The sequence below is a fragment of the Cetorhinus maximus genome, chromosome 21, assembly GCF_964194155.1.
Source record: "Cetorhinus maximus chromosome 21, sCetMax3.hap1.1, whole genome shotgun sequence".
Lineage (NCBI taxonomy): Eukaryota > Metazoa > Chordata > Chondrichthyes > Lamniformes > Cetorhinidae > Cetorhinus > Cetorhinus maximus.
Window position 1 is genome coordinate 3,438,990 of NC_135899.1, and position 26,635 is coordinate 3,465,624.

General features: G+C 46.7%; 1 protein-coding gene across 1 annotated transcript in view; it reads left to right on the plus strand.

The window, feature by feature from the left end:
• The window catches only part of LOC144695597 (zinc-binding protein A33-like), a 37,811-nt gene extending 12,638 nt beyond the window's left edge, over positions 1–25,173 (plus strand). Inside the window, exon 6 of the mRNA XM_078566496.1 lies at positions 24,596–25,173. Within this exon, the coding sequence (XP_078422622.1) occupies positions 24,596–25,173 (578 nt within the window). The remainder of the gene's footprint in view (positions 1–24,595) is intronic.
• Positions 25,174–26,635: the final 1,462 nt, after the last annotated feature.

Genomic DNA, 26,635 nt, shown 5'->3' on the forward strand with positions numbered 1-26,635 from the left:
GTTTCAAACAGATCTAGCAACTCAAGACTGGGAAACCTTGAGGTGCATGAGCAGCAGCAGAATTGTACTCAACCACAGTCTGTAACCTCATGGCCCAGCGTATCCCCCCCTCTCCAATTACCACCAAGTCATGGGATCAACCCTGGATCAATGAAGAGTGCAGGAGGGCATGCCAGGAGCAGCACCAGGCATACCTAAAAATGAGGTGCCAACCTGCTGAAGCTATAACACAGGACTACTTGCATGCCAAACAGCATAAGCAGCAAGTGATAGACAGAGCTAAGCGATTCCACAACCAATGGATCAGATCTAAGCTCTGCAGTCCTGCAACATCCAGTTGTGAATGATGGTGGACAATTAAACAACCCACTGGAGGAGGAGGCTCCACAAAATTTGCATCCTCAATGATGGGGGACCCCAGCACATCAGTGAAAAAGATAAGACTGTAGCATTTGCAACAATCTTCAGTGCGGAGTGGATGATCCATCTCAGCCTTCTCCGGAGGAACCCAGCATCAGAGATGCCAGTCTTCAGCCAATTTGGTTCACTCCACGTGATATCAAGAAATGGCTGAAGACACTGGACAGTGCAAAGGCTATGGGCCCTGACAATATTCCGGCAATAATACTGACTGATGCTTCAGAACTTGCTGCCCGCCTAGCCAAGCTGTTGAAGTACAGCTAAGACACTGGCATCTGCCCGGCAATATGGAAAATTGCCCAGGTACGTCCTTTACATAAAAAGCAGGACAAATCCAATCCACCCAATTACCACCCCATTAGTCTACACTTGATCATCAGTAAAGTAATGGAAGGGATTGTCAACATTGCTATCGCGCAGGACTTGCTTAGCAATAACCTGCTCACTGATGCTCAGCTTGGGTTTCGCCATGTTCACTCAGCTCTTGACCTCATTTCAGCCTTGGTTCAAACATGGACAAAAGAGCTGAACTCGCAAGGTGAGGTGAGAGTGACTGCCCTTGACACCAAGGCAGCATTTCACTGAGTGTGGCATCAAGGAGCCCTGGTAAAACTGGAGTGAATGGGAATCAGGGGGAAAGCTCTCCTATGGTTTGAGTCATACCTAGCACAAAGGAAGATGGTCATGTTGTTGGAGGTCAGTCATTTCAGCTCCAGGACATCACTGCAGGAGTTCCTCAGAGCAGTGTCCTAGGTCCAACCATCTTCCACTGCTTCATTAATGACCTTCCGTCTGTCATAACATCAGAAGTGGGGATGTTCACTGATCATTGCACAATGTTCATCTTCTTAGGCAGTCCCTGGGGTCGAGGATGAATTGTTTCCTCACTAAAAATGAGTTCTCAGGTGACTGAACAGTCCAATGTGTGACCTACAGGCTCTGTCACAGGTAGGGCAGAGGGTGGCAGGGTGTAGGGTGGGTGGAGTGGTAGGGGTACAGTGGGTGGGGTGCCCGGGTTGCCATGCGCTCCTTTCGCTGTCAATGTTTGGCTTCAGATAGCCCTTGGCGATGAGGTTCAACGTGTTCAGCACCTTCCCGGATGCTTTCCCTCCACCTCAGGCAGTCTTGATCTGGGGACTCACAGATGTTGGTGGGGTGTTGCACTTTTTCAAAGAGCCTTTGTTGGTTTCCTTGAAGTGTTTCCTCTGCCCTCCTGGGGCTCACTCGCCCTATTGAGCACTTGTTTCAGGAGTCTCGTGTCAGGCATGCGGACGATGTGGCCCGTATAGCGGAGCCTTGACAAGGATAGTTCCTCTTGAGGATGAGTCCAGAACTAGGGGGCACTGTTTTAAAATTAGGTGTTGCTCTTTTAGGACAGAGATGAGGAGAATTTTTTTCTCTCTGAAGGTTGTAGGAATTTGGAACTCTGCCTCAGAAGGTGGTGGAGGTGGGGTCACTGAATATTTTGAAGGCAGAGGTAGAGAGATTCTTGTTAGGCAAGGGGACCAGAGGTTCTCGGGGGTAGACGGGAATGTGGAATTTGAAGCACAAGCAGATCAGCCATGATCGTATTGAATGGCGGAGTAGCCTCGAGGGGCTGAATGGTCTACTCCCGTTCCCATTTCATATGCTGTTATGTCCGTCATGCTCCCTCTCCCTATGTTGTGCCCCTTCTTCCGCTCTGCTTGTCGTGGCTACCTGTCACCCTCTCTAACTCCCTCTCTCTCTGCTCGTCACTCTCTGTCTCTCTCTGTCTCTCACTGACAGTCACTTGCTCTCTCTGCCTGGCACATACTCTCTCTCCCTCTTTCTCTCTGTTTTTGTCACCCTCTCCCTCTCACTGCCGATTATGCCCCCTCTTTCTCTCTCTCCCCCTCTCTGTGCACGTCACACACACTCTCTCTCTGTCACTCATGATCTCACCTCTCTCTCCGCCTGTCAATTTTCCTCTCTCTCTCACTCGCTGAAAGTTATGCTCACTGCTCTTTGTTTGAATGTCACCTTCCCCTCTTTCAAAGAAGTATAACTATTTACAATACACGCTCATGTTTAGTCCCCATTACACAAGTGCATTGAACTGATGAATCTGTGAGTCTCTAAAGCGTAAAGATAATCAGCTGGTACTCCCAGATCTTGCAATGGTAACCTCGTCTGGAGGTTTCTTTAATTGCTCACAGTGATCTGTGGGATTGTCATTCTTGGATGTTGTTCCTGGTTGTATTTGGGATCTTGTCCTGGATGCAATAGGACTGTACGGTGGTCGAGGAGCTGGAATGGATCTGATTTGTCTCCGGTTATGCTTCACTGTTGCACCTTTGTGTGTAATGACTTCATAAGACCTTGATTCTGAACAAATCCTTGTCACCTCAGCTGGTTGCTTGTGGGATCCTGGATGCAAACTCATTGACCCAACTGTAAATTTCACAATTCTGTACCTGAATTTTTATTGTGCATATTAGTCACCTTATCTTGTAGTTTTAAAATTTGCTCTCTAGTTTCTGAGGAATTCGAGTGGGTAAGAGTTGGTAAGTTGGTATGTACTGGCCTGCCAAGCATGTGCCCTGCCGGTGATGGAATAGTTGCATTTAAGGTGTTGTCTGAGATGTAACATTGCAATGTGTAGATCTTGCTTGGTCTGTCTACATTTGAGAATTAGGGATTTCACTGCATGAATGATTCGTTCAGCTAGGCTGTTCGATCTAGAGTAATGAGGAGAAGAAGTAGTGTGACTGATATTCCATTTCTCATACATATCCCAAAATGGCTTACCAATAAATTGCGGACTGTTATCCATAATGATCTGTCTAGGCACGCCAAATAAACTGAAAATAGCCCTTAAGAGTGCACGTGGCAGTTATGCTTAACATATTGTGCAATTGTTGAATAATTAGGTATTTGTAAAGTAGTCGACCATGATGATGAAGAACGTGCCATGGACATGAAAGAGGTAGAATCTGACTTTGGGCCAAGGATGCGTAAGAACTTTATGTGGAATCAATGGTGCTTTGTGTTGATTGACATGTGCTCTTGACATGCCTTGTACTCCTTGATGATGACTTCAATGTCATTGTTCATACCCGGCCAATAGACTGACCCTCTTACGAGTCTTCTCGTCTGATCTATGCCCATGTGTGAGTGCTGAAGTTGTTGAAGAGTATCAATATCATCAGAGAGCCGCTGCTCAGGAATCTGTACCTCCACCATTTTCGGTGGCTGGCGGAGAGGAGGGCTGTGGCTGCCGGGGTGACCAGGACAGGGGATGTGTTGGATGGCGGAGGAGTGGGCTGGATGCTTCTGCAGGATTTGGCACATAGTGCATCAGTATGTATCTGGCTCACAGCCAATGTCATTCAAGACCTTAGGACGGTCATGCCCAGCCCTGATGTCATTCTGGGTCTCGAGATGGTGCAGGTGTGCGGTGGCCTTCCTTCAGAGCGTACCCCTGTTTGGACAGAATTCCACATTCGCCCCAAATCCCAAACCCTCCCTCTGGAGCTGGAGCCCTGCAAACTGAGTCACCTCACGGAAATGCCCTCTGTGTCCTTTAGCATGGTGCGAAGGGGGTTCCTGTATGGGCTGCCGCTGCACACCCTTCACTCCCTTGCCCTCAGCCACTGCCCAGACACGCCCTGGCATACCTTGTTGCCCTTCAGTGGCAGAGGTCCCCAGTGGGGGGGCTCTCTACATGGAAGTCCTCCTCCTTTCCATCAGGGACCTGGGGTGGAGGGTGTTGCAGGCAGCAGTCACATACAACCGTAGCATGTGTCGGTTCACGGACTCCCAAGATGTCTGCGTCTTTTCCGGCCTTGTGGAGTGCGAGGACCACACTTTTATAGGTTGTTATAAGCTGCACCCCCTTTTTAGTTACTTGAAGAACCTTTTGCCTCTGTTTTGTTTGAACTTCAGTCCCACGCTCCTGATCTGCGGGCACCCAATGAGGAGGGAGACGGGGAGGGAGGAGCATCTCCTCGTGAACCTGCTCCTGGGCCCGGCCAAGTTGGCCATTTTCAGGCCCAGCCAGTGGATGATCGAGGGGGTCATCAGGCCCGACTGTCTCCCCGTCTTCTGTGCCTATGTTTGCAGCCGGGAGTCCCTGGAGACGGAGCACGCAGTCCCCGCTGGCACCGCCGAGGCCTTCCGTTCTCGGTGGGCACCGTGGGCACTGGGGTGTTTTATTGATCACTTTGATCACATTTTGGATTAATGTTTGTAAGTTTGCTTCAAATTTTGTCTTTTGTTTCTGCAGTTTCCCTTTAAGGGGCTGCCTTTTCATTTGTCCCTTGGTTAATTTAGTTTATTTGGTTTTGACTCAAAAGAGTTACAAAATGTAATTAAATCCCATACACAGACAGACCTAACTATTTACCCCCATAAACCTACTTTACAATAAAACAGAAAAATATTGTGAAAATTATGACACCTCATGACATCCACTATGGCCCTGGTGCTGCTGTGACTCTCATTGTATCTCCTTTCTGTGTCAGTTCTGGGCACCCTCACAGGCATCATTAGAGATCTTTTCAGTGAATAGCTCTTAATGTCTAGAATCCATCCCTCTAACGCATCCGGGCTGGTGAAGAGGTCTGGAATCTGAGAGTTCCTGAGGGTGTATGAGTTGTGTCTGCTGCCTGGGTACCTGGCACACACCTGCATGACCTGCCGAATATGGTCACACACCAGCTGGACATTGATCGAGTGGAAGCCCTTTCTGTTTCTGAAGGTGCATGGCTGTCCAGCAGGAGACTTAGTGGCTACGTGCGTGCAGTCAGTGGCTCCCTGCACCCGGGGGAAAACTGCAATCGCTGCAAATCCTCAGCCTTATCCATTTGGCCCTGGACATCCTGCGTGAAGGGGATGTAATTCTCAGCCCTTTGGAATATTGTATCTGTGAACACCTTGATGCAGTGGTGTGCAGCAGGCTGTGTTATCCCACTGAGATCTCCACAGGCTGCCTGGAATGTGTCTGTTGTGAAGAAGTAAAGCTCCACTGTTACCTTCAATGTGACAGGCACCAGGTGATTGGGTGAGATCTCCCCTGTCAGCATCTCACATAGTGATGTCACAGTGACTCCTGAAAGTCACTGAGTCTCACTCAGTTGCAGGTAGCTGAATCTCTGCCTGTATATTCTTGGGACAGAATAAGTTCATTTGTGCCTCCGCTGAGGGTTTCTGGGTTCCTCCTGCCCATTGGGGTCTGGCATTACTCTGCCTCCTTCCTGAGGAACCACAGCATCCTGAGCGCCCCTGTGCTCCCTTCTTCCTCTCACCTTTCTCATCCTGCTTCTCCTCTTAATCCTTCTCTCCTCCTCACTGGAGGATGTCTCTCCAACTGAGACCACAATGCCATCTGTCTCCGAGACTTTTCACCCCTGGGTAACAAACAGGAAAATAATCAATCGAAAGAACCCTCTGAACCAAAGGAGAGTCCTCCTGATGAAACAGTATCCAAAAGGTTCCTCTGCTCAGTCACACGAGCAGTCTCTGCTGTCAATGAAGTGTTAATTGCAAAGCTGAGACTCTGGTGTGAGCTGCAGTTTTAAAACCCGCCCTAACAAGCTCGCTTATGAAAAAAACAAAATCCCCACCAGTCGTGATTCTCACCCTGAAGGGGTATTATTATCTTTTTACCGTATTATTGCAGTGAGATGGGTAGTTAAATAGCTCTATTGCCTTTTAAATTGATATTTAAATATCGCGGGCAGGTTCCTGACTTTTTGACCCGCCCACGTACTCTATTATCAGCAACCGGCGTGATGATGTCATAAACGCGCCCGACATCATCATGTCCCATAATACTCTCCGTGAAGCTGGGTACGCTTCTGATCTCAGAGCGGATTATTCAGCTTTTCATACCTGTTTGCTTTCATAGTCCTGCTCTTTCAATCCACGAGCAATACCTTGCAACGTGAACTAATTAAATTAGACAATTCAATATAATCCAAATGGACAGGCCGGATTTTCAAATTGGAAGCAGGAACCTGACATTCGGATGAAATGGATCTACTTATCCACTCTATCTAGACCTCTCCTAATTTTATACACTTCAAATAGGTCTCCCCTCAGCCTCTTCTGTTCCAAAGAAAAGAACCCCAGCTTATCCAATCTTTCCTCATAACTAAAATTTCCTCTGTATCCTCCATAGTGCAATCACATCTTTCCGAGAGTGCAGTGAGCAGAACTGCAGGCAGTACTCCAGATGTGACCTAACTAGTGTTTTATACAGTTCCAGTATAACCTCACGGTGAAAGTCATAAGATGATTGGCTGGTGAGTATTGCTGCTTAGGGACTGAGTTTAAAAAATGTTAAAAATATTACCTATTAATAACAAATTAGTAGCTGGCGAGTTTTATCTTCCATTTTTAAGTAAGGTTTATTCCCACTAGTAAGGCATATTAAGTATTAGTAGGATTTATCAATATTAGTAAAGCTTATTAATACTAGTAAGGTTTATTAGTATCGGTAAATCTTTATTAGCAAATTCCGAGTGTGAGATTTTCCACGTGCACAGAATCGAATTGAGATGAGCACATGGGCAGAATGAACCTGAGAGGCTCGACTGGGGATGCAGCCAGAAGTGTGGCCTGGTGAAATATATTGCTTTGTTGAGTCTGGAGCCTGAAGCAGTGGATTATCTGTGAATGTTCATGTCTGGGTTTGGAGTGTAGTGTGGTCCCATATGTGACAGGGATATAAGATGGTCAAGAGGGTATACGGGATCCTTGCTTTCATTGGCTGGGGTATAGAATATAAATGCTGTGAGGTTTTAGTGGAGCTGTAAAAAAAACTTTTCACAGTTTGCTTTCATTTTGAAGCCCTGTAACCATTTTCTGTCCTAAATCACTATTTTGTGGGTGAAGCATAGAGTTAAACCAGGAGAGAAGAAACAAAGCTGAACAGCAATGCCATTGCAGTCAAGCAGCAACCAATGATCATCTAAGGCAGTTGCCACTTAAAGTGCTGCAACCTGGAGCTAAACTAAGTTCAAAAGCTGTAAAAGAAAATCTGAATAGCTGTTACAACTTTCAGATAGCATTAAAAATCCTGAAAAAAGCAAAAAGATGACCACAAAATTTCTAACACTCGACTGGAAGGCAACTGATCTTCTATCTGAGTTGACTTTGTTCTGATAACGCGTCAAGCTGTGTTTTCTGGACCTCAATATTTCTGAACGTGATAAACAACATTGAAATGAAAATTGCTGTCGGGAATGAAGGTCTCCACAGACTGAACATGTCAAGTCCGTCAGATGGCCACCTTAAAAATCTGAATAAAATATGGTCTAACACTCGAAGATCAATTACGACTGAAGCTCAACTTCAGAATACACCTTCTGGAATTCATGTCCTTTAGTGAACAACCGACAGAGACCATTGATCAGTAGCTGTCGATACAAGGGGTGTGATTGTGACTTCACGGCAGCAGAGCTAGCCGACAGAATAATCGAGCTTGTTATAGCATCTACTCCAATAGAAGTGTTCCAAAAAGACCTCTTGGACCAGCCCAAAATCTACACTATAGAAGTGACTACAAAGCAGATACAAGTATGAAACCAGACTATTGGGTAGAAAAAGTCTACAGGCTATGCCGAATTTATCCACCATTGGCACCATTGCCAATACAGGTTAGACTAGTAAGCAATGCAGGAGATACAATCTCATACATACATCCAGAAATTGCCCAGCTTTTAATGCTGTATTCAATGTATGTGGCATCAGAGGACATTGGAAGTGTGAGTGCTGAAAGCAAAGGCCAAAAGAAGTGGTTCAATGTCATGAGAAACCACAACCAGAGGCCGGACAGATGCAGCATTCCAACAAACCAAGGGTGTGCACCAAACAGCATCAAGAGAAGATCCACGACATGTCTGGCCAAGCTACACGGTCAGGTGAGAATGACCAGACCACCAACAGTGAAAGTGAACAATCAGCCTGGTGAACATCAAAGAATATATTGGCACAGTGATACCAACAGAAGCCTTTGCCAACATCCAGATAAATATGCCCATAGCTGAAGGGGCAGCATAACCCACGTGCAAAACTGGATACCAGTACCAGTGTAAACATCATTCCATTTCACACACTGAAATGTATGTACCCACAGAAATGGCAAGTGATGATTCAACCAACCAACGCCAAACTCACTGCATACAATGAGCGGGAGATTCCATCCCTGGGATCTATTACATTCAAATGTCACTTCAACAACTCACTCTGATTACCCCAGATATTTTACATTGTGGACACCACGGGTCCAGTGATTGCAGGCCGACCGGCGGGCAATGACCTGTCCTTGGTCACCATCCATAGTAACATCAAGACAAAGATGAGGAAGACAGAGCCCAAGGAGAACCATTGGAAACCCGGTGCTTACATTGGGAGAATATCACCAAACTCTGCAATGCACATCATCGGCCAGCAGGCTGAGCGGCACAATTTGAGCTGAATTTAATTTTTTATTATTCATTCATGGGATGTGGGAGTCACTGGCTAGGTCAGCATTTATTGTCCATCCCCAGTTGCGCTTGAGAAGGTGGTGGTGATCTGCCTCTTTGAACCGCTGCAGTCCATGTAGTGTAGGTACACCCACAGTGCTGTTCAGGAGGGAGTCCTAAGATTTTTGGAAAATTATGAACATATTTGCACTTCATTACCTATCACTGGTTCCTCCTGTTTTATCTGTACACAAACCACTGGATTTTCCTGTGCCTGAAACTCAGAACCCACTGTCCTCTTAATTCCAGAACTTTTCTGCACCCTATAATTCCAACAGGTTTCCCCTGCAATTTCCAGCGGACTGAGTTCATGTGTCTAACTTTATTACAATGAAATCATCTCAATTTTCGAATGTGACTTCTACCCTCAGCACCTTCCTTTGTATTCTTAGGAAAAACATCCTGACAATTTCCACCTACTCTTTCTCACCCCTAACTACAAACCTTCCTTTCACCTTCCCACTTTCTATCCTTTTCCAATTTGAAAGGGTGACGAAAAAAAGGTTTAGCTTTCTGAACTAACTCACAATCATCAGCTATCTCTGCTGCTTGCCTGACAGATTCAACCCTCTGTTCCACCACATGAGTTCTCACTACCGAAGGAATTGAATCTTTAAATTCTTCCAAAATAATTACCTCTCTAAGAGCTGCATATGTTGTCTCTATCTTTAATGCCCGTATCTACCGGTCAAAATTACTTTGTTTTACTTTTTCAAGCTCAATATAAGTTTGCCCCGGCTGTTTTCTCATATTCCTAAATTTCTGCCTGTCTGCCTCAGGAACCAACTCATCTGCACTCAAAATAGCCTTTTTTCACCACATCATAGTTCATTGACATTTCTTCTGACAGCAAAGCATAAACCTCATGTTCTCTACCCACCTACCTGGATTGTAACAACAATGTCCAGTTTTCCTGTGGCCATTTCATCTCTTTAGTTATCTTCTCAAATGAAATAAAGAATGCTTCAACATCTCTTTCCTCAAACTTTGGAAGAACTTGTACAAATTTAAACGTCTCCTCACTGGGTTTTAAATTAAAGGTTTTTACATCATCAGAACTTTCCTCAGAATATGAGGTCTCTTTTTTAACTTCCAGCCTTTGAAGTTGGTATGCCCTTTCTCTTTCCTTCTCACTTTCCCTTGCCTCTCTTTCTTTATCCTTCTCTCTTGCCTGGAATTCCAGTTCTAGCTTCCTTTCTTTCTCTTGTCTTTCTGCTTTCTCACTTTGAAATGCCCTTTCCTTTTCTGCTGCCTCTTGCTCAATTTTTCTCGTTCCTTTCTTTATTCAAGTTTAAACTTCTTCATTTCTAACTGAAGTCTCGCTACCTCCAGCTGTGACTCATTAGTGCCAGGTATCACTTCCAACTTCAAATGTTGTGTTATACCTTCAATTATATCTGCTTTATTAACCCCTGCAGGTAACCCCAATTGTAATGTATCCACCAATTCCAGTAACTTAACTTTAGATATCTTTTGTAAACAGGCCAAACTATAATTTCAACTCCCAAACAAGTCTGAGCAACTGCCAAAGCCATATTGCAGCCTCACCACTACAAAAGGCCTCAGCCAAACTTCTCAATTCAAAGTGCTTCTCCTACTCGTAGCCTTAAGATTCACCAACTCCAAACAAATCAAGGAATTTCAAATATATCCCACAAGAATGTTATGACACAGCCGACGGTAAATGCTGAGCTGTTCAAATCCCAGAGGGAAACTTGAAACAACTGTCACAATTAATTTTCAATTTGTATAAATGTTGAGATGCCTGCCTTGAATTCAGTAGTAATAAGACCAACAAATCTAATAGGTTTTTTTTACAAAACTAGAGTGAACATTTACTAATAGAGAAATGATTTTTAATCCATACACAGATCTACAAATTACTACTATGATAACTTCAAATTCCCTACTCAATCTAACTCCAAGTTATACTTTTGTCAAGGCAACAGAAAGACACATAGATTTTAAAAGACTCAGGGAAAGAATCATGATACCCTGAACAAGTCGCATTCGGAGCGCATTTTCTTCACTTTAGTCCCTGGAGACAGCAGCTTGAGGCATAGATGCTGAAGGCTTTTTCACATACTTATAAAATTTTAAAAATGCCATCCCTTACAAAACAGTCTTTATACATATCTTCCTCTTTGAATGCAAATACCCATTGTTTCACTCTGTCTTTGGACTTTATCTCCCTAATAATAAAACCCTCTTATAGCACTAAGTTTTTCCAGTAATCTTCAGGAAAAATAAACACACTGTTTCTAAACTTCACCTGACGAGGTGACACATTTCACCCCTCCTTTGAAAACAATCTAGTCTGGTTTATTTCAAAATGCAAAGGTTCCCCTGACACCTATCTTTCTAAACTTCCCCATGGTTATCTATCTAACATTTCAAAGCTGACCTCCCTTCTTAGACCAAAGCACCCAGACTAATTCATTTAAGTCTCATACACACACTGACACGTATAGACACACAGACACATCCCACTATTAGTCTATTTTACAATAAATTCCAATAACATTATAAGGATTATTACATCTTCTTAACAGTTATTCGCTACAGGATTCCTAGCCTCTGACCTGCTCTTGTAGCCACTGTATTTATATGGCAAGTCCAGTTCAGTTTCTGGTCAATAGTAACCCCCAGGATGTTAGAAGTGGGGGATTCAGTGATGGTAATGCCATTGAATGTCAAGGGGTGATGGTTTGATTCTCTCCTGTTGGAGATGATCATTGCTTGACACTTGTGTGGCGTGAATGTTACTTGCCACTTGTCAGCCCAAGCCTGGATGTTGTCCAGGACTTACTGCATTTGAACATGAACTGCTTCAGTATCTAAGGAGTCGTGAATGGTGCTGAACATTGTGAAATCATGTATACCTATTCCAACCATGTACACTTCATCATACTGCAGAACCAATACAGAATTACTATTCAGTGAACAAGCGCAGACAAATCTCCCAAGTCATCACCTGTCAGTACTCCCAAGAGATGTGACGTATTACACGAAAAACAAGGGAATGGGCACTACACAAAGGAAAACCAATCTTGGTGGATTTCTGCAATGTTCATGCACAGAGGCTTTTAAATATGTTGATAGTATCTTATTGAAACTTATATAATCCTGAGGATCTTATTGAAACATATAAGTTTCTTAGGGTACTTGATAGGGTGGATACCAGGAGGGTATTTCCTCTTGTGGGGGAGACTAGAATTAGGGGACAAGGTTTAAAAATAAGAGGTCTCCCATTGAAAACTGAGACAAGGGGATTTGATTTCTCTCTTAGATGGTCATTAGCCTGTATTCTTTTCACTAGAGAGCAGTGGAGGCTGGGTCACTGAACTTATTCAATGCTGAGTTTGATAGAATTTTGACACACAAGTGAGTCTAGGGTTATGGGGCTGCAGACAGGAAAGTAGAGTTGAGGCCACAATCGGTTCAGCTATGATGTTATCAAATGGGAGAGCAGGCTCGGGGATCTGCCTGGCCTACTCCTGCTCCTTGATCCTGTGTTCCTATGTCAACTCAATCCAAATTATGGCCCTTCGTACCCTTATACCTAGTGTACACTATGTACAGAATTAATGAGCCATATAGTAACAATGACCTGTGTGGAAGTGCTATAAAAACACCCATTCACAAATCGTCTTTTGAAAAAAACACTGTTGTTCCTACAACCCTGTAAAAGTGTCAGTCAGACAGACCATTAAAGTATCAAACACAGCAGCTTCAACACCTCTTAATGTTGTGAAAATAAACACTGAGACATCAACAAAGCTGATCACAGACAGAAAATGTATTATAACTACTGAAAGGTGTCAATCAAGCAAAGGCAAGCCTTCTCTCCATGTGTCAAAACAGAACCTCACTGAGATAATCCTTTAATGAGTCTGGACTCTCAGCCCCTTCGGCTGTAAAAACAGTAATACGTTTTCAAAAGACAATTTGTGAATAGCTTTTTATTTCTGAGCAGTTCCCCGAGTGCCATTGTTACTTACTGGCTCATTGGTTCTATACATTGTGTACAGTGGGTTAATGGGCATGGAAGGGCTATGAGTTCACATGGAGGCTATAAGGGATGATGGGATGGATGGAGGGAATGGGTTGGCACTGGGTTGGAATGGAGGGGGGAATGGTAGGTGCATGAAAAGGACATGGGGGGCATAAGTAAGACCTTTTGACCTTAGCTTTCAAAAGGCTCCTAAATCCGGACTATGTGTCACAACTCCTCTGTGAGGCCGTGAACCATGAGTCATGGAGAAGCTGGCCCGACTCGACAAAAATTCGGGAGGGCTATGATTCACCTGACCCCACAATGGAGCTGGCAAGGTCGAGAGTGCAGAGTGTGGGCTTGCTCCTCACAACCTTATCCTCTGTCAGCAAAAATTGGGGTGTGGTGGGGTGCGGTGGCGGGTTGGTGGGGGTGGGTGGCGTGCGGTGGGGGTGGGGGTTGGGGGTGGGTGGGGAACGGGGAGGGGTGCGGTGGGGGGCTGGTGGGGGTGGGGTATCTCCTTCATTTATCCTTTCTCTCCCTTAAACCAATTTTCAATTTCTGATGTTTGCCACTTAGCCTCATTTGGAAAAATAGTCAGTAAGACATGACTTTAATTGGATGTCTACCAAAAGCAATAGTAGTTTCCTTTTAAAGAAAAGTTCCTCTAATAAAATTTCAGCAGTGTTTTTAAAAGTTCAAATTGAATTTCAGACTTCAAAGCTTCAAGGCTGAAACTTAACTCATAAACAAACTCGCTGGTCCCGTTGCCTTTCCATACAAATTTTTTTTTAATATTTATTTTTTAATTTTTATATTTTTTTTTCTCACCTATATTTCTCATATTTCTCACCTACATTTCTCATATCCTGGCTCACTTCAAGGCCAAAAGGCAGGAATTTGTACTGTCCAAAACATGTGCTGAATGTTGTCACAGTGAAGATTCTTTGTCAAGCTTTAAGTCCAGTAGCCATTTCTGGCATCAAACATGGTGAAAACCTTTGCCCCTGTTGGTGCTGGTGTGATCTCTTCCAGTGTTGGAATGGGGCAGTGATCTCTCTTAATTGCTTGATTACGATCTTTGGGATCCAGGCAAACTCGTAGACATCCATTTGGCTTCTCTCTCATAATGATGAAACTTACCCAATCTGTAGGCTCTGGGACTCTGACAATCACTTTCTTTTCTTCCGTCTCCTGGAGTTCGTTTTCTAGGTTTCCTTTTAAGTCTATTGGTATTTATGTGATTGGTGAATCATCAGCTTCTTCTCTGGGTCAATGGTGATGTGATAAATCATTGACTCTATACTTAAGATCTTTGGATTTTTGGTTTCTCAGTGAATTAAGGGAAATGGGGAACGGGCAAGAAAATGGAGTTGAAGACCCAAGATCAGCCATGATCATATTAATGGTGGAGCAGGCTCGACAGGCCTACTCCTGCTCCTATTTCTTGTATTTTTGTACTCAAAACTCTCAAAGCATCCAACCGTCTCAACAAAACACTCTGGGTACATTAGGACCAGATCTTTCTTGCATCTGATTGGAGGACATTTTCCAGTGGATGTACTACCTACAACCCTCAGTGACGCCTCCATCATCTCATGGTTTACTGAGTAAGCTACAACTCTTCACATCTGCTCAACCCAGGAAAGCAGGACCACCTGTTTCAGCAACGCAGAACACGCAGTTAACGGCTTTCCCTTTGTGTGTCCCTCTGATTTGGGACATTCCGAGCTGTCGAATCTCAGTCCACCAGATGCTGTCAGTTTGACATTGCTGAATTTCAGAGCATCTTTCTTTAGGTAACTATTTTCTTTCAAATTTTCAGGAAAGATCTTCTGATATAGTCTGAGCAGGATGATGTTACTCTGTGCTTCAGTATCAAGCTTCAGCTACAGATTTATGTTTACTTCATGTCAATTTACACTCTTGTTTAAACTTATCAAATGCCTCCATAACATCATTGGCCTCTCATTTCATCCTGAGTTAGAGCTGTGTATTCATGGTTGTGGCAGCAATCATTTCGTTTTCATGCAGTTCACTCAGTTTTTTTTCATTCTATACTAATTTGAGTTGATTTTTCTCAAACTAATTCAGCATTTATTTCATTTATATGGTTTGGGGTTTACTCACAAACACTTGCTGCCACCATGTTACATCTTATGGTTCCCAGAAGTCCAAAATAATTAGAATTTTAGATACAAATATCGGAGCTGAGGTGCAGTGCATTTCTCCAGAACTCTCCATGTGCTGTGGAATGATACATTATTACTTTGGTAAACTAACCATCATGCAATAGTCAGTGATGTGGCATTCTGGATATATGTGTATACCTACATGTCAAAATATAGTTCCTAAATCATTTTGGAATATATATAACGACCTTGTGGTCTATAACATGGAATAAGGGGGAAGAATTTCCAATATCTCCTTTATTTATCCTTTCTCTCCCTTAAACCAATGTTCAATTTCTTAGCCTCATTTGGAAAAATAGTCAGTAAGACATGTCTTTAATTGGATGTCTACCAAAAGCAATAGTAGTTTCCTTTTAAAGAAAAGTTCCTCTAATAAAATTTCAGCAGTGTTTTCTGGTCCCGTTGCCTTTCCATTCAAAACAGAAAATGTTTCCTATTCATTTGTCTGAGCAGTTTTAACCTCTGTTGTGGGACTTTTAAACCTATTTTTTCTCAGGTGGGGGTTTCAGGTGGGGTTCAGTTATTGCCGGGCAGACCCCTTTCTGACCCTCTATCTGACTCTCCTTCACTCGGATGTGTGACCAAGAGTCACAGTGACTAGCCCCACCTGCTGGGCACTCATAGTATTGGGCAGGGATATTGCTCATTCAACCTCCCTTTGTGGATCGTTAATCCAGCATTCTGTTTTTCTTTTCCTTTTTTTCCCCCTTTTTTCATGTCAAAGACTACAAGGTCATTGTTATATATATATTATTCCAAAATTATTTAGGGGTTATATTTGACATGTAGGTATGCACTTATATCCAGAATGCCACATCACTGACGATTGCATGGCAGTTAATGTACCAAAATAATAATGTGTCATTCAACAAACAGAAACTAGAGCCATCAACATAAATATCTCATCCCTCAGGGTGGATTACTGCCTTGAATCCTCCCTCAGTTTCCCAAACCCCCTGTAAGGTACAAGTAAGGGGTTCTCCCAGATAGTTGAGATTAGCTATGAGTTTAGGGTCATCCATTCTGTTTACCTTAATGTTTTTCCCACTTCGCAAGAAAGTCCATCTGGTTATTCTGGCACTAGATCCTGTTCCTTCTTTCATTTTTCTGTCCAACAACAGTCGGATTGGGTTGTGCTGGGTCAGTAATGGATGCCGGTGAAAATGGTAAAATGTTTCACTGCCCAACAGGTCACTAGCAGATGTCCCTCACAGAGGGAAAACCCCTCTGCTAGGACTTTGGACACATCGGCTACTGGTCACAAGTGACCGTTTGTTTCCTGCAGAAGGACTTCACTGAAACTGACGTCAGTGGCTGCAGCTTCCAGATAAAAGTCCTTGTCGGGGTCCACAGGTCCCAGAGCTGGGCCAGTCTGCAAGCCCATTTTCAGTTTAATGTAAGCCTTTTCACATTTGTCATCCCAGTCCCAATGCCCCCTGTTCCACTAGGGAGGCTACAGCCTTTTCCAGGTCTTTCCCCACTTCCTTAGGGAAAGTGTATTGTTTCTATGGTTGGGACATGGGGTCTCCCTCTATCCTGACTTCTCCCCCAGTCACTCATCCACAATCATGTTTGTGAACAGTGGAGACTTCCCTATTTTCTTCTACTACAGTCCTATACATTTCCCGTGTCCGAGTTCTCAGAGTTTTTAAATAATAGGATCCTATTGATGTCATTTCCCATGTCTCACCGTGACGTGGAGGAATAACCAACACCTCGTCCGCTATCCATTCCACCCCACAAACAGTTATTTACCACGAGAGGCAACTTCCAATCTGAACCTAAAACTCCCATCCCAGGCTGGTCCCATCTCACTAAAACACACGTCCACTTTGTTGGGGTCCCACCCTTAACATTTAAGGGTTTGGATATCGCTCCAGCCACTGTGTCACCTGTAAATCTTCCCAATACAATGGATTCTCCTGTAGATCATAGGAGAGGGTGAATCTACCACCGTGCTGGATACTCCAGTGTCTACTACCTTTCTTTCCCTCCACTATAATATCTACACATCGTCTATCATACTCATCATACCTGAGTGGACAAGGATAATCAGGCTGGGTGCAGCCCCTTCCTGCTGAATTTCCCGGGACACCCTCTCCCTGGGCGACATGGACCTGACCCTGGGGAGTGTTTTCGTGCTGACACCATTTCATTGATGGTTGGAATTTCTGTAAACTAGGGGTGTGTGGGTCGAGTCTCTCTTGACTCCGAGTCTGACTCTGGCGCGTGCCCAACGGATGAAAAATTCAGGCCCATGGTCCAAGTGTCCATCTCGTGTGGCTGCTTGTTCCTGTACCACCCTGATGTCACGCTCTCGCTGCCCCTTCTCACTCGACCTCATTCTGTCAGTTGAGCTCCCTCTCTCTCTCTCTCTCTGCTTATCGCGGATTTGTTTTGCAAGTTGCATTCACTCTCTCATTCTCTCTGTTCTTCCCCTTCTCTCTCTCAAGAAATAAGGAGGGAGAAGATTAAATATGAGGGTAAACTAGCCAGTAATATAAAAGAAGATTGCAATAGTTTTTTTAGATATGTAAAGGGTAAGATGGAGGCAAAAGGGGACATTGGGCCACTGGAAAATGACACTGGAGAAGTAGTAGTGGGGAACAAAGAAATGGCGGAGGAACTGAATAGGTACTTTGCGTCAGTCTTCACAGTGGAAGACACGAGTGACATCCCCAATGTTTAAGAGAGTCGGGGGGCAGAGGTGAGTATGGTGGCCATTACCAAGGAGAAGGTGCTAGGAAAACTGAAAGGTCTGAAGGTGGATAAATCACCTGGACCAGATGGATTACACCCCAGAGTTCTGAAGGAGATAGCTGAAGAGATAGTGGAGGCATTAGTGGTGATCTTTCAGGAATCACTGGAGTCAGGGAGGGTCCCAGAGGACTGGAAAATCACTAATGTAACCCCCCTGTTTAAGAAGGGAGTGAGGCAAAAGATGGGAAATTACAGGCCGATTAGCCTGACCTCGGTCGTTGGTAAGATTTTAGAGTCCATTATTAAGGATGAGATTTCAGAATACTTGGAAGTGCATGGTAAAATCGGGCAAAGTCAGCATGGTTTCATCAAGGGGAGGTCATGCCTGACAAATCTGTTAGAATTCTTTGAGGAGATAACGAGTAGGTTAGACAAAGGAGAGCCAATGGATGTTATCTACTTGGACTTCCAGAAGGCCTTTGACAAGGTGCTGCACAGGAGGCTGCTCAGTAAGATAAGAGCCCATGGTGTTAGAGGCAAGGTACTAACATGGATAGAAGATCGGCTGTCTGGCAGGAGGCAGAGAGTGGGGATAAGGGGGTCCTTCTCAGGATGGCGGCTGGTGACTAGTGGAGTTCCGCAGGGGTCAGTGTTGGGACCACAACTTTTCACTTTATACATTAATGATCTAGATGAAAGGAACTGAGGGCATCCTGGCTATGTTTGCAGATGATACAAAGATAGGTGGAGGGACAGGTAGTATTGAGGAGGCAGGGAGGCTGCAGAAGGATTTGGACAGGTTAGGAGAATGGGCAAAGAAGTGGCAGATGGAATACAACGTGGGGAAGTGTGAGGTCATGCACTTTGGTAGGAAGAATAGAGGCATAGACAATTTTCTAAATGGGGAGAGAATTCAGAAATCTGGAGTGCAAAGGGACTTGGGAGTCCTAGTCCAGGATTCTCTTAAGGTTAACTTGCAGGTTGAGTCGGTAGTTAGGAAGGCAAATGCAATGTTGGCATTTATTTCGAGAGGACTTGAATATAAAAGCAGGGATGTGCTGCTGAGGCTTTATAAGGCACTGGTCAGACCACATTTAGAATATTGTGAGCAATTTTGGGCCCCGTATCTCAGGAAGGATGTGCTGGCCCTGGAGAGGGTCCAGAGGAGGTTCATGAGAACGATCCCAGGAATGAAAGGCTTAACATATGAGGAACGTTTGAGGACTCTGGGTCTATACTCGATGGAGTTTAGAAAGTTGAGGGGGGATCTGATTGAAACTTACAGAATACTGAAAGGCCTGGATAGAGTGGACGTGGGGAAGATGTTTCCATTAGTAGGAGAGACTAGGACCCGAGGACACAGCCTCAGAGTAAAGGGAAGACCTTTTAGAACAGAGATGAGGAGAAACTTCTTTAGCCAGAGAGTGGTGAATCTATGGAATTCATTGCCACAGAAGGCTGTGGAGGCCAGGTCATTGAGTGTATTTAAGACCGAGGTTCTTGATTGGTAAGGGGATCAAAGGTTACGGGGAGAAGGCGGGAGAATGGGGTTGAGAAACTTATCAGCCATGATTGAATGGCGGAGCAGCCTCGATGGGCCGAATGGCCTAATTTCTGCTCCTATGTCTTATGGTCTTACGGTCTCTCTGCCTGTTGTGATTTTGTTCTGTCAGTCGTACGTTCGCTTTCTCTGCCTATCGTACGCTCTCCCGCTGCCTGTTGCACACACTCGTGCTCTCTCTCTCTCAGCCTTGGAGATGGTTCAAATGAGATTTACTAGGTTTTTAGCTGGAATGAGCGGGTTGTCTTAGGGGGAAAGTTTGGACAGGCTGGGCTTGTTTCCACTGGAGTTTAGAAGGGCGAAGGGTGATTTGATTGAAGTATACAAGATCCTGACCAGTCTTGGCAAGGTGGTCGTGAAAAGGATATTTCCCTTGTGGGTGAGTCCAAAACTAGGGATCACTGTTTTAAAATTGGCGATCGCCATTTTAGGACAGAGATGAGGAGAATTTTTTCCTGTCAGAGGATTGTGCGACTTTGTAACTCTCTGCCTCAGAAGGCAGTGGATGCAGGGTCATTGAATATTTATAAGGCGGAGGTAGATGGATCCTTGTTAGGCAAGGGAATCAGAGGTTACCAGGGGTAGATGGGAATGTGGAATTCGAAACACAAGCAGATCAGCCATGATCTTATTGAATGGCGGAGCAGGCTGGAGGGGCCGAATGGTCTACTCCTGTTCCTATTTCTTATGTTCTTATGTCTGTCATGCTCTCACTCTCTCAGTTGTGCCCCTTCTCTCGCTCTGCCTGTCGCGACCTCGTTCCGCCTGTCATTCTCTCTATCTCCCTCTCTCTTTGTTTGTCTCTCTCTCTCACTGTCAGTCATACCCTCTCTCTGTCTGGCACATTTCTCTCCTTCTTTATTTTTCTCACCCTCTCCCTCTCACTGCCTATTACGCTCTCTCTCTCTCTTTCTCTGCCTTCATGAACTAATTCTGCCCTTCCCACCCTTAATCTCTCTGCCAGTCATTCTATAACCCTCTCCTCTCTCTGTGCATGTCATACACACTCTATCTCTTGTCAGTCATGATCTCACCTCTCTCTCTCTCTCTCTGCCCACCACATGCTCTCTCAATCTCTGCCTGTAACACTCTCCCTCTCTCTACCTGTCACGTTGTCTCTCCCTCTCTCTGCCTGTCACATTATCTCTCTCACTCACTTTAAGTCACAGTCTCTGCTCTCTGTTTGTATGTCACCTTCCCTTAATCTTGCTGCCACCTGTCTTACCACTGCTGATCACCATGTCGTGTTATTAGAATGATATAATACCTTGGGCTTATTTACTCTACAAGAGACAAGGCACCAATTTCTTATCGGTGATTGGGTAAACACGTTGTGGGTCAATCATTAAGACTAGGCACATGGTTCTACATAGGTATAAAGCTTGAAGGCATCAGAGCTGTGTGTGTGTGCTCTGCTCAAAGCAAAATGAACCAAGACTGGATCACGTGACATACTTACCTTCTAGTGATATCACTTAAAGGCATATTATAATCAGTGCTCTCTCTGTGTCATTCATGCTCTCTCATCTCCCTCTCACATGCTCTCTCTCCCTCCTCACCTGTCCCTCTCACTCTATCACAATCTCGTTCTGCCTATCACACTCTCCCCCTCTGTTAACCTCTCACTTTCATTTTATTTATTCTTTCATGGGATGTGGGCATCACTGGTAAGGCCAGCATCTATTACCCATCCCTAATTTCTCTTGATTTGAGTGACTTGCTCAGCCATTTCAGAGGGCAGTTAAGAGTCAACCACATTGCTGTGGGTCTGGAGTCACAGGTAGGCCAGACCAGGTAAGGATGGCAGATTTCTTTCCCCTAAACAACATTAGTGAACCAGGTGGGTTTTTACAACAATGGTTTCAAAGTCATTATTACTGAGAACAGCTTTTAGTTTTAGATTTTATTAATTGAATTTAAACTCTACCAGCTGCTATGGTGAGATTTGAACCCATGTCCCCAGAGCATGAGCCTGGGCCACTAGATTACTGCTCCAGTGACATTACCACTACGCCACCATCTCGGTCATGCCCCTTGCCCTCTCTGCCTGTTATGACCTAATTCTGCCTGTTGTACACTCTCTTGCTTTCTGCCTGTCACTCCCCCTTCCTTTCTCTCTCTCTCTGCTGCGTTCCCTCTTGCTCTCTGCCTGTCGTGGCCTTGTTCCGTCTGTTGCACTGTCTCTGCCTGTCATGCCCCTTCTCTCTCTTTCTCTGACTGGCATATCCTTGTTCCATCTGTTGCTCTCTCTCTCTCTCTCTCACACACACCATCAGTCATGCCCTCTTGCTCTCTCTCTCTCTCAGATGCGCCCTCCCTCTCTGCCTGTCCCTGTCTCTTTCCGGTCCTATCTCTTTCTGTCTCACTTCCCTTCTCCCACACTTCTCTCCCTCTTTCTCTACCCCTCTCTCTCCCTCCTTTGCCTCGCTCTCTCTTGCTTCTCCCTTTCCCCTTCTCTCTTCCTCTCTCCTTCTATCTGCCTGTGTCTCTCTCTTTCTCTCCCCCTCTGCCTGTCCCTCTCTTCCCTCCTTTCTCCCAGTCTCACTCTCCCTGCTTGTCTCCCTCTCTCTTTCACACTTTCTCCCCCTCTCTCCACCTGTCTCTCCCCATCTCTTTCTGCCTCTCTCTTCCTCCCTCTGCCTGTCTCTCTCTCTCTCCCACTCTCTTCCCCTCTCACCCTCTCTCCGTCTCTCTCTCTGCTCTTTGTTCCTCTCATTCTCTCTCTCTTCCTATCTTTTTCTCTCTTTCTGCCTGCCTTTCTCTCACTCTGCCTCTCTCAATCTGTCTCCCCATTTCTTCCTCTGTCCCCTTCTGTCTTTCTGCTTGCTTGTCTTTCTCTCTGTCTCTCTTCCCCTCTCTCTCTCCCTGCCTGCCTGTCTTTCTCTCTCTCTCTCTGCCTGTCTCTCTTCCCCTCTCTCTCTCCCTGCCTGCCTGTCTTTCTCTCTCTCTGCCTGTCTCTCTTCCCCTCTCTCTCTCCCTGCCTGGCTGTCTTTCTCTCTCCCCGTCTCGCTCTGTCTCTCTGCCTCTTTCTCTCTGCCTGTCTCTCCCCACTTTCTCTCTTTCTCTGCCCGTCTTTCCCTTTCTCTCTCTGCCTGTCTCTCTCTCTCCCTCTTTTCCATGTGTTCTTGTTGTCTTTTGGTTTCCAGATGTTGTTAATAATCACACTTTATATTTGTAAAGATAAAAAACTGTGTTTAATTTTGCCACCCTGTCTGATTCAAAAGAAGAAGCAGATTGAACTGGTTACATACACATCGCTTCAGTCTCTGGTGCAGCTGTGAAATGTGGCCTCCTGGAACACTTGCACATAACACATTAGTTTGAGATAAGTAGTTCCCTGAAGCTATTTACAGGTATTTACAGATAAAACAACATATAACTGTCTGTCTCTCTATCTGCCTCTTCCCCCTTTCTCTCTCTCCCCTCCTCTCTCTGCCTTTCTCTCTCTCTCTGTCACATCCTTTCCCTCCCTACCTGGCATGACCTCACTCCATCTGTCATGCACGCTCTCACTCTCTGCCTGTCATACCCCCTCACTCTCTCAGCCTGTGCCCTCTATCTCTGTTGCATCTTCTCTCAGCCCATCGCACCCCCTCGCTCTCTGCCTGTTGCGCTCAATCTCTCTCTTCCTGTCATCCTCACTATCTCACTGCCTATCAAGCCCTCTCTTTCCTTTTCTCATTGCCTGTCCCACCCCTCTCTCTCTCCCCCCTGCCTGTCACACCCTCTCTCTCTCTGCCTGTCACACCATCTTTCTCTTTGCCTGTCACACTCTCTTTCTCATTGTCTGTCACCCCTCTCAGACTGCCTATCAGGTTATCTCTTCCTCTCTGCCTGTCATGACCTCATTCTGAATGTTGCACTCTCCCTCTGTGCCTGTTGCTCTCTCCCTCTCTATCACGCCCTCTCTTGCTCACTGCCTGTTGTGAGATCATTCTGCCTGTCGCACTCTCGTCCTCTCTGCCTGTCACTGTCTCTCACTCTTTCTCTGTCTGATGCACTCTCACTCTGCCTGTCGTGGCCTTGTTATACCCTCTCCCACACTCTCTTTCTCTCCCTGCCTGTCACATTCTCTCACTGTCAGATACTATCTCTTCCTCTCTCTCTGCTTGTCTCTCTCTCGTCTGCCTCCGTAATCTCTCTGCCTCTTTCTCTCTACCACACCCCCTCTCTACCATTCTCTCTCTCGCTCACCCTCTCTTTCTCGCGCACCCACTCTCTCATTCACCTTCTCTCTCACCTCTCTCACACTCCCTCTCTCTCGCTCACCCTCTCGCTCGTTCTCCCTCTCTTACTCTCCCACTCTTGCCCTCCCTCTCTCTTCCCCTCCCTCCCTCTCTATCTCACTCTCCCTCTCACACCTTTTCTCACACTCCCTCCCTCTCACTCACCCTCCCTCTCGCTCACCCTCTCTCTCGCTGACCCTCCCTTTTGCTCAACCTCTCTACATCTCCCTCACCCTCCCTCTCTCACTTGCCCTCCCCCTCTCTCTCACCCCCCCTCTCTCACCCCCCCTCTCTCTCTCTTGCTCTCCATCTCTCTCACTCATCCTCTCTCTCTCTCACGCTCACCTTCTCTCTCGCTCTCCCTCTCTCTCTCACTCAACTTCTCTCGTTCACCCTCTCTCTCGCTCACTTTCTCTCTCACTCACCCTTTCTCTCTCGCACTCCCTCTTGCTCACCCTCTCCCTCTCTCTCTGCCCCTTTCCCTCCCTCTTTCTCTGTGCCTTTCTTTATCTCTGCCTGTCTCATCTTGTCCCTCCTTGTCTCTCGCTCTCCCTCACTCTTCTCTTTTTCTCTGCCTGTCTCTCCCTCTGCCTGTCTGTCTCTCTCTTTGCCAGCCCCCTTCTCTCTGCCTTTCTCTCTCTCTCTCTCTCTCTACCTATCTCTCTCTCTGCCTGCCACTCTCTCTCTCTCTCTCCTCCAGTCTCTCTGTCTCTCTCTATTCCAGAAACTGCAGATCCCTGATTCAGTGCAGTCCTGGGTCCTTGTCACCCTCCCTAGCCCCTCCCCCATCTGTAACGGGGTTTCCTCAGCCTCACTGCAGGGTGTGGGCACCAGGTAAAACCTTCCCCCGGGCAGTGTCTTCCCGTTTCCCCTGTGCTCTGTTTAAACTCTTCCCCGGGTGGGGGGTGAATTTCTCATTCTGGTTCATTGCTGATTTTCCCAATCACTAACCGGCTGTGAAGGTTACAGTGAGTGTGACTAACATTTTATTTGTGTCCATCTGTTCCCAGCTCCAGTGACCTTCGACCCTAATACAGCCCATCCTGAACTTCTCCTGTCTGAGGACCTGAGGAACGTGAGAAACACCGGGAAACGGCAGCAGCTTCCCGACAATCCGGAGAGATTTGATTCCTGTGTCTGTGTCCTGGGATCAGAGGGATTCACATCAGGGAAACATTCCTGGGAGGTGGAGGTGGGGAACAAGACTGAGTGGGATGTGGGTGTGGCCAAGGAATCCAGCAATAGGAAGGGGAAAATCTACCTGAGTCCAGGTAACGGATACTGGACAATGTCGCTGAGCGAGGGGAATAAATACTGGGCGTGTGAGAAATCACCGAAACTCTTAGAGCTGAGTGTGAAACCGAGAAAGATTCGAGTCTGTCTGGATTATGAGGGAGGGAAGGTGTCCTTTTATAACTCAGATAACAAGTCCCATATCTACACTTTCACTGCTACATTCACTGAGAAACTCTATCCTTACTTCTATCCAGGTACCACTGATGGGGGTAAAAACACAGAACCACTGAAAATCTGTCCCCGGACAGTAACAATCCAGGAGGCTGAGGGTTTTATCCCTTCATCCAAATAAAGATTGTTTCTTGTATGTGGGTGGGGGAGGGGAGATTTGTTCCTCTGTCGATGAGGGGCTGGTGTCCTTCACGGATCCTGCCCCCCCCCTCCCATTATCACGCACTGTCAGCGGGGGTCGTCCATTCTTCAGGAACCACGGGCTGATATCCCCAGGACCTGCTCAACCTGGTCGAGGATTCAATTAAAAAGGCCCCACACACGGGGTCACTGGGCGGTGGTGGGGGAGGAGAAGGCCTCACACACTGGGTCACTGGGCATTGGGGGGAGGAGAGGAGGAGAAGGCCCCACACACTGGGTCACTGGGCATTGGGGGGAGGAGAGGAGGAGAAGGCCCCACACACTGGGTCACTGGGCAGTGGTGGGGGAGGGGAAGGCCTCACACACTGGGTCACTGTTCGGTGGTAGGGGAGGGGAAGGCCCCACACACTGGGTCACTGTGTGGGGGAGGGGAAGGCCCCTCACACTGGGTCACTGTGTGGGGGAGGGGAAGGCCCCTCACACAGGGTCACTGTGTGGGGGTGGGGAAGGCCCCTCACACTGGGTCACTGTGTGGGGGAGGGGATGGCCCCACACACTGGGTCACTGTTCGGTGGTAAGGGAGGGGAAGGCCCCACACACTGGGTCACTGTGTGGGGGAGGGGATGGCCCCACACACTGGGTCACTGTGTGGGGGAGGGGATGGCCCCACATGCTGGGTCACTGTGTGAGGGAGGGGATGGCCCCACACACTGGGTCACTGTGTGGGGGAGGGGATGGCCCCACTCACTGGGTCACTGTGTGAGGGAGGGGAGGGGAAGGCCCCACACACTGAGGCACTGTGTGGGGGAGGGGATGGCCCCACACACTGGGTCACTGGGCGGTGGTGGGGGAGGGGAAGGCCCCACACACTGGGTCACTGTGTGGGGGAGGGGAGGGGAAGGCCCCACTCACTGGGTCACAGTGTGGAGCAGGGGAGGGAAAGCCCCACACACTGAGGCGCTGGGCGGTGGTAGGGGAGGGGAAGGCCCCACACACTGGTCACTGTGTGGGTTGGGGGATGGCCCCACACACTGGGTCACTGGGTGGTGGTGGGGGGAGGGGAAGGTCCCACACACTGGGTCACTGTGTGGGGGAGGGGAAGGTCCCAAACACTGGGTCACTGTGTGGGGGAGGGGAAGGTCCCACACACTGGGTCACTCTGTGGGGGAGGGGATGGCCCCACACATTGGGTCACTGGGCGGTGGCGGGGGAGGGGAAGGTCTCACACACTGGGTCACTGTGTGGGGGAGGGGAAGGCCCCACACAGGCACTGGGCGATGGTGGGGGAGGGGAAGGACCCACACACTGGCTCACTGGGCGGTGGTGAGGGAGGGGAAGTTCCCCATTCTCCGTCTCTGATTTTGGCTTCGGGGTCACTGGTTCTGGGATGGAGCTTTTCCCTGAATCGTCGTGTGACCCGGTGCCTGAGGCAGAGCGGGGCC